This window comes from Plutella xylostella, chromosome 29 (assembly GCF_932276165.1).
Source record: "Plutella xylostella chromosome 29, ilPluXylo3.1, whole genome shotgun sequence".
NCBI lineage: Eukaryota > Metazoa > Arthropoda > Insecta > Lepidoptera > Plutellidae > Plutella > Plutella xylostella.
In genome coordinates this window covers 5,330,734-5,339,442 of record NC_064009.1, presented here as the reverse complement: position 1 = coordinate 5,339,442, position 8,709 = coordinate 5,330,734, and the positions used below count along the sequence as shown (strand labels likewise).

Here is an 8,709-nt window from a genome sequence, read left to right as displayed (position 1 = left end):
GTCCACCCAGCGCCGCCGCGGCCTGCCTCGCCCGCGCCGAGTGTCCCGTACCTGCCAGTGCAGCACCCTTTCGCTCCATCGTCCATCTGTCACTCGTGATATATGGCCAGCCCATCTCCATTTTAAGCTACATGCCATCTCTACTGCGTCTATGAGTTTTGTTTTATGTCTGATGTCCAACGCCCTCACTCTGTCTTTTAGTTTTAAGCCTAACATACTTCTTTCTGCCGATCTTTGGAAAACTTGTAATTTTTTGGTTATTGTTTTTGTAAGAGGCCAGGTCTGACAGCCGTAGAGCAGCGTCGGCAGTACTACAGAGTCGAAGGCTTTCTTTTTTAGTCCTAATGGCAAGTTGGATTTGAAGACATCCTTCAACGACCAGTATTTGTTCCACGCTTTCGCTACTCTTCTCTCCACTTCTTTGATGCCCCAGTTTTCCATAGCAATATTTTGACCCAGGTAGACATAGTTTTGGACGTAGTTCACTAGTTTCCCTTGGACAAGTGTGTCTTTCTGTTCGCCGTTTGTGAGTATACATGTTTTATCGGGATTCATAGCTAATCCGCACGCTCTACTTTGCTCATCTAATGTGCTGAGCATAAATTGTAACTCTTCATGGCTTTCACTCAGGAGCACTATGTCGTCAGCAAATCTCAGATGATTTAGTTGCTCTCCGTTAATGTTCAGTCCAATAGAGTCCCAATTTAATCTTCTAAAGGTGTATTCTAATAGAGCTGTAAAGAGTTTTGGGGAAACAGGGTCTCCTTGTCTCACTCCTCGTTTGATAACGAAGGGGTCGCCCTTCCGCTCTAGTTTGACTACTCCCTTGCTTTTAGAGTAGATTTCCTTTAATATTTCAACGTATTGTTTGGGGACTCCTTGTTCTTTTAGAGCATGCCACAGTGGATCATGTAATATGGAATCAAATGCTTTTGCGTAATCCACAAATGCAATGTATATAGTTTTTTTGAATTCTGAGAATTTTTCAACGATCTGGGTCAATATATGATCTATAGGTGAGTAAAAAAAAACCACATAGGTTGAAAAATACATGTACATGACATGTACACTATTATAAGTCTTCCGTGGCTCTATGACATAAAAACACTTATTCACACACTCGCAAAACAAGTAATATCCTATAGATAACTGTTCCAGGATTTCCAGAAATACTCATATGAGAAATATAAATAATTCCTTTGAAATATAATTTATGATACTTAGAAGCCTTTTGGGTATTAGATATGCTTCTTATTGTTCTCTTATATTTTATAAATAATATAGGGAGGAACCTTACACAATTAAAAAATAATCTGCAACACTGCATGAAATCTACCTTTACCTTAAAATAAAAAAATAAGTGCAATATAACCAAATATCATGAGAACCAGATATTCAGGAGCGTTTTATTTAGCCGTCCTAATTGCATCAGCTATCAGTTGGTTACCTACTTCATTTGCATTTATGACATTGTAAATAACATTTATTTTAAAGCTTCATTTATGTAAGTACTAATTGATTACAAATAAAACAAAAGTTTGATTTCGCAGTCAGTTTATTTATTCCAAGACGCAGTGGCATGGTAAATATTAAGAAACTAGCTGTTCCCGCGCGCTTCGCTTCGCCTTAAAAAGGTTTTCCCGTGGGAATTCCGGGATAAAAAGTGGCCTATGTTCTTTCCCAGGGTCTAGACCGTATGTATACCAAATTTCATTCAAATCCGTTCAGTAGTTTTGGCGTGAAAGAGTAACAGACAGACAGACAGACAGACAGACAGACAGACAGAAAGACACAGTTACTTTCGCATTTATAATATTAGTTAGGATTAGGATTACATGTAAATACCGACAATACTTATACAATTAAAAAACTGAGGCAAAAAATACCGGCGATTATCTACTTTAAAATAATTGTGGGTAATAAACAAGTCATTATGTTTTTATTACAAAAAAATATATAACTATACGTAGGTATTTATAAAGTACAATTTAGAAAGTTAATACTGCAATTGATTACAAATTCAGAACTGTGTTTTATTTATATCATTCGATCTGGTTGACAGGCACCTACGAAAAGGATTACAATACCACCTTTGTAACACCATGTATATAGACTCCTTGTCACAACTACCTAAACCCATAATACTCATTACAGTAATCCTCTAAAATTAAACGTAATTTTGAAGCTGTCCTATATTTTTTCATACATCTCAGAGTGATGTTTAATAATAGCCATATCCATAGTTGTAAGCGCCGCCGGGGTACCCTCCATACGCGTTGTAGGACAGGGGGTTTGCGTAGCCGGAGCCGTAACCATAGTAGCCGGGGTAGCCAGACGCGTACCCAGAGTAGTCACCATAGTAGCCGCCGGTGTAGTACTGAGGCTTGGCCGCCACCACTGCCAGGAGAGCCAGAGCCACTAGGACCTGGAAAAATAAATTTATTTTCACATAAAGATACACTCACGAGCAATGAAATAGTTCCACCTACCAATGTGCTGTTCCATATTGTTATATCTCTGGAACTTTATCATTGTCAGTGTTTTTAAAACGACTATGAAATGGTTAGTGGTACTTATAGGATATTTGTTTTTCAACTAGGCTTTGTATGCTAGGTGCATTCGTAATCAATGACCCATTATTTGTTATCCACTTAATCTTTTGTTTTAATTGGGTGCAAAAGTATTTTGAAATGTTACTCACAATTTTGGCAAACATTTTGTAAATTATTTGGTTATTTCGTCTTCTTCGGTAGTACACACCCTTATGCTTTTGGCACTGAACTGTTTTTTATTTGATTTTCCTTCAATATTTATATGAGACCACCGTCCTTCAAGACATGAGGAACAATTGGAGACAAAATTACACAAATAAATCGCATTGGGAATAGCTTAAATCACTACTGTGGCTATAGTAATGTAAAGGATGTTTGTATATCACAAGTTTATTGGAACGTCTGTAAGTAGACTATTGCAAACTACATTATGAAAAGGTACAACAATAATTGTGAGAAAAAATATTCACACACATTCATATATTCGTCATCTGCTACTTAAATAATCCATATTGCGGGGTAGATAAATATGCATTACTGCACATTTCACAGGTGTTATGTGTAGGACCAAGTAATAGGGGCGAATCCAGATTTTGAAAACAACCATGATTTGTTTAAAAACGGTCCGATACAATAACAACCACCACAACCCAATTTTAACTGAAGTTACATGTTAGCAAATCTCACCGTAAAGAGAAATACTTACACATAAGTGTATTTTTCCAAGCAAAGCCACATGCGAACCTTGTTTTGCTTTTATATAATTAAAGTATACAGTGCATACACATACACGGCACGAGGTAGGAATCAGCAATTAGGTCCTTTGTCCTGCTTCTATATGTAAAACAAAGCACATAGTTGACGACAGATTATGAATGAGAGACATCGTCAAATTTAATGGCCACATATTTGCGATAGCCGTTTTTGGTAAAGAAATTAAGGTGACCCTATAAGTAGTTTCAAGGCCGTACATTATTTTCATTTTGATTTAAAAGGATAGTGCAGATTCATACACTTACGCTTACGCCTACTACCGTCGTCGTCGCAAAAAATATATAACAATAACCTACAAGAAATCAGGATGTGTTTATTGTCAATATAGAGCATCGACCTGATCCACGCCCTTGCTTTGTCATCTAATGCTTGACAGAGTATCACATTGTATCCTAAAGATCAAGGCCGTATTGTTTATTATATAAGCCTTTTAAACCCGAACAGGAGCAGATATCAATTAGTACGTTGAATCGCATCACTCAAAATGTTCGCCAAAATTGTAAGTTGAAACTTTAATTTGCTACCAGATTAATTAACCAGTAGCTTTTGACCAAGACTTTCTCTTTCCCTTAAAAGTTTTCATGTGAAAGTTCTAGTAAAATGTTATAATTATAAAGTCTATTCCAAAATTGGTCTACCCCAGTGTGAGTAAAACAGAACGTGGTGATGGACTCATTTTCACACCTAGGAACATCAAACTTAATTACTTATAAAGTTTTTCTAATAGAACTCTGTAAATGGCTAAATTGTCGTGCAGTAGGACTTAAGTTCATTTTTAATAAGACTTTGAAACACGTCATTATTTTGAAAAGTACCTGTTTCTACTTTCAAAAATTAGGTAGTAACAACTTTCTAAACACTGTGGGATTACTTTAATACGTAATAAATAATATATTATAATTATTCTTGATAGACTAATGTGATTCTTCTTATTATGAATTAGTGATCAGGAAATATCCACTACTATTATTATTTACAGGTTGCTCTGTTCGCTCTGGTGGCGGTGGCAGTAGCGGCCCCGCGCGCCGCCCCCGCCCCCGCCCCGGCGCCCGCCCCGGCCCCCGCGCCCGCCCCGCAGCTGCTGCCCTACAGCTACGACTACGTGGTGCCCGCCGCCGCCGCGCCCGCGCTGCCCGCCGTCTACTCGCCCTACGCGCCCGCGCCACTCGCCTACTCCGCCTACCCCGCGCAACCATACTACTACCGTTAAACAAACCTCTACCTTTTTACTGATGTAACACTGGCCACTAGCATAATGGATACTGATTTTGTACTAGAATAAGATTACGCAAATAAAAATTATGATAAAATATTTCACGGAAATCATTATTAATAAGTTGAAATGAAAGCTTATTAATCCCAATCTTCAGTGTCAATAGAGATAAGGTATAAGGTAACCGAGTTATCCCCAATTACGTGGCTGAATGCCTATTGGATCAATTTCATTTTAATTGGTAGCTAAGCCACCCTTAAGTAACAAGAGGCCAACAAGTCTGAAAATAATTTCGTAAAGTTAGATACGCTTGCTGCCACCCACCATTTAATAATGTTTAAAAATAGAACATTTTCAGTAAGAATTTATAAAATTTGCGAGAACTAAATACATTATTTTGATATTTTAATCATCCGAGTCTTCGGAAATTAATATCTACATTTTCATGAGTACTTACATAGAAAGTCGATGTCTATAAACCTGTCATTTAAATTATCTACATGGTGTTGCAAAAGTCGTATACTAAGCCGAAAGGAGGTGATTCAGGGGGAAACCTAATTAACCCCTTTTCGGCTTTAGTATACCACTTTACCAACACCCTCTAATTACACTCACGGGCAATGAAAAAGTTCCACTCACAAAATGCCGATACCAAACGACCCCAATTTTTTCAAACATTTATACATATACTTTATAATTTAAATAACATATTTACCGTTTTTAGTTAGTAATATTCTAATGTTCTGTTAAATGTACTTTAATATTCCAGAAGGCGTCATTAAGCTATCCTTTTCCGTTTAGGACTAATTTGGTGTTTTTCTCAGTGGAACCTTTTCATTGCCCGTGAGTGTTTTTAAACAAAAAGGAAGACAAATTTTCAGTTTTTTTTTCAATATCTGTAACCTAATCTTAAACCTGCTAACAAAAACAGTTTCAGTACCAAAGTACTTACGTACCTACCTACTTGTTATTCCCAAGAAATGTTCCAGCCAGAATGTTCGCCGGACGTGGGTACCTACCGTGAACCGGACAGGGCCTGTTATTGAGCGACATTGTGTAACATGTCGACTCAACTTTAGAGGGATAACACAGCTGATGTTGTAACAAGTTAGCAACATATGAAACATATTGCGTGGTACGCTTATCCCTTCGTTTGTTTCGATGTTTGGGTTCATTTACCAAAATACCTCGGGTTAGTTTTTGTTCTGATGTCAGTTGCAAAGCGTATTGCTCTTATGCACGAGTGCATGAGGTACTCCAAGCTCAAATGAGTGTTGTAATCTGACTCCATAGAAATACTTATTTAATATTCTTCACATGAAAGATTTATTTTGAACATATTTCAACTAAGTAAGTAGAAGTACATACGAGTACGGAGGTAAATGAATAAACGTATGTACTTACAATTATTATCCAAACTATCATACACTATGCCAATATTTATACATTTTCATATCTTATATAAAACCCTTAATACATAATCTTAAAACCTGCGTGAAGTTAGCAGCCTAAAGTTAGCAGCCTTTGAATACCCGACCAAATTAAGATGGTCACTTCAGTCATTGCATACTTTATCAATTAAAACACGTAAAAAGCCCGAAAAACATTGGAATAATAATGCTAGGTATTTATAAAAACACTAAAATATGTTCTAAAATAAAAAAATTCTAAAAAATACGACGTTTACTTACTGAAGCTCTTGTTGGTTAATGGATATTTTGTATGGGGGCGCCAAGATGCTATAGACCTGCCCGCATCTCACCTGGTTTATTATGTGTGTTGTGTCATTAGAAAACACTGACAGAAGTTTCATCAACATTGAAACGGTATAGCAGGTGTCCAGGAGCCACTTTCTGATGGATTTTGGGTGAAAAATTTACAATATTTCACGAATATTCAAGTTTGCAGGTGGAACCTGAAGAGATTCAGCTGCAAATGATAGTTCATATGAAAGGTATTATTAATACCTAGAAATGGTTTTCAGCAATTTCAGATTAAATGACTTTTGGTGAAAATTCAAGGTGAAAACCAAAAAATAAAACTTAGCAGCCCAAGATTAACATTTTGTATGGGGGCACCAAGATGCTATAGACCTGCCCGCATCTCACCTGGTTTATTATGTGTGATGTGTCATTAGAAATTACTGACAGAAGTTTCATCAACATTGAAACGGTATAGCAGGTGTCCAGGAGCCACTTTCTGGCAGATTTTGGGTGAAAAATTGAAAATATTTCACGAATATTCAAGTTTGCAGGTGGAACCTGAAGAGATTCAGCTGCAAATGATAGTTCATATGAAAGGTATTATTAATACCTAGAAATGGTTTTCAGCAATTTCAGATTGAATGACTTTTGGTGAATATTCAAGGTGAAAACCAAAAAATAAAACTTAGCAGCCCAAGATTAACATTTTGTATGGGGGCACCAAGATGCTATAGACCTGCCCGCATCCCACCTGGTTTATTATGTGTGTTGTGTCATTATAAAACACTGACAGAAGTTTCATCAACATTGAAACGGTATAGCAGGTGTCCAGGAGCCACTTTCTGATGGATTTTGGGTGAAAAATTGACAATATTTAACGAATATTCAAGTTTGCAGGTGGAACCTGAAGAGATTCAGCTGGAAATGATAGTTCATATGAAAGGTATTATTAATACCTAGAAATGGTTTTCAGCAATTTTGGATTAAATGACTTTTGGTGAATATTCAAGGTGAAAACCAAAAAATAAAACTTAGCAGCCCAAGATTAACATTTTGTATGGGGGCACCAAGATGCTATAGACCTGCCCGCATCTCACCTGGTTTATTATGTGTGTTGTGTCATTATAAAACACTGACAGAAGTTTCATCAACATTGAAACGGGATAGCAGGTGTCCAGGAGCCACTTTCTGACGGATTTTGGGTGAAAAATTTACAATATTTCACGAATATTCAAGTTTGCAGCTGAATCTCTTCAGGTTCCACCTGCAAACTTGAATATTCGTGAAATATTGTAAATTTTTCACCCAAAATCCGTCAGAAAGTGGCTCCTGGACACCTGCTATCCCGTTTCAATGTTGATGAAACTTCTGTCAGTGTTTTCTAATGACACAACACATATAATAAACCAGGTGAGATGCGGGCAGGTCTATAGCATCTTGGTGCCGCCATACAAAATGTTAATCTTGGGCTGCTAAGTTTTATTTTTTGATTTTCACCTTGAAGAGTCACCAAAAGTCATTTAATCTAAAATTGCTGAAAATCGTTTCTAGGTATCAATAATACCTTTCATGTGAACTATCATTTCCAGCTGAATCTCTTCAGGTTCCACCTGCAAACTTGAATATTCGTTAAATATTGTCAATTTTTCACCCAAAATCTGTCAGAAAGTGGCTCCTGGGCACCTGCTATACCGTTTCAATGTTGATGAAACTTCTGTCAGTGTTTTCTAATGACACAACACATATAATAAACCAGGTGAGATGCGGGCAGGTCTATAGCATCTTGGTGCCCCCATACAAAATGTTAATCTTGGGCTGCTAAGTTTTAATTTTTGGTTTTCACCTTGAATATTCACCAAAAGTCATTCAATCTGAAATTGCTGAAAACCATTTCTAGGTATTAATAATACCTTTCATATGAACTATCATTTGCAGCTGAATCTCTTCAGGTTCCACCTGCAAACTTGAATATTCGTGAAATATTGTAAATTTTTCACCCAAAATCCGTCAGAAAGTGGCTCCTGGACACCTGCTATCCCGTTTCAATGTTGATGAAACTTCTGTCAGTGTTTTCTAATGACACAACACATATAATAAACCAGGTGAGATGCGGGCAGGTCTATAGCATCTTGGTGCCGCCATACAAAATGTTAATCTTGGGCTGCTAAGTTTTAATTTTTGGTTTTCACCTTGAATATTCACCAAAAGTCATTCAATCTGAAATTGCTGAAAACCATTTCTAGGTATTAATAATACCTTTCATATGAACTATCATTTGCAGCTGAATCTCTTCAGGTTCCACCTGCAAACTTGAATATTCGTGAAATATTGTAAATTTTTCACCCAAAATCCGTCAGAAAGTGGCTCCTGGACACCTGCTATCCCGTTTCAATGTTAATGAAACTTCTGTCAGTGTTTTCTAATGACACAACACATATAATAAACCAGGTGAGATGCGGGCAGGTCT

The 8,709-nt window shown here is 37.1% G+C and overlaps 1 protein-coding gene and 1 long non-coding RNA gene across 2 annotated transcripts; one reads left to right on the top strand and one right to left on the bottom strand.

Moving 5' to 3' along the window:
• Positions 1–1,922: 1,922 nt before the first annotated feature.
• On the bottom strand, positions 1,923–2,940 carry LOC105394999. The gene is made up of 2 exons (XR_007268030.1): positions 2,702–2,940; positions 1,923–2,425 (listed from the first exon to the last, which is right to left on the bottom strand). It is a non-coding gene; the product is annotated as an uncharacterized LOC105394999 (long non-coding RNA).
• A 759-nt stretch (positions 2,941–3,699) lies between these two features.
• LOC119693958 (cyclin-dependent kinase inhibitor 1C-like) lies at positions 3,700–4,638 on the top strand. Its single transcript, XM_038119020.2, has 2 exons — positions 3,700–3,825; positions 4,306–4,638. The coding sequence occupies exons 1-2, from the start codon at positions 3,811–3,813 to the stop codon at positions 4,534–4,536; spliced, it is 246 nt and encodes an 81-aa protein (XP_037974948.2). The 5' UTR covers positions 3,700–3,810; the 3' UTR covers positions 4,537–4,638.
• Positions 4,639–8,709: the final 4,071 nt, after the last annotated feature.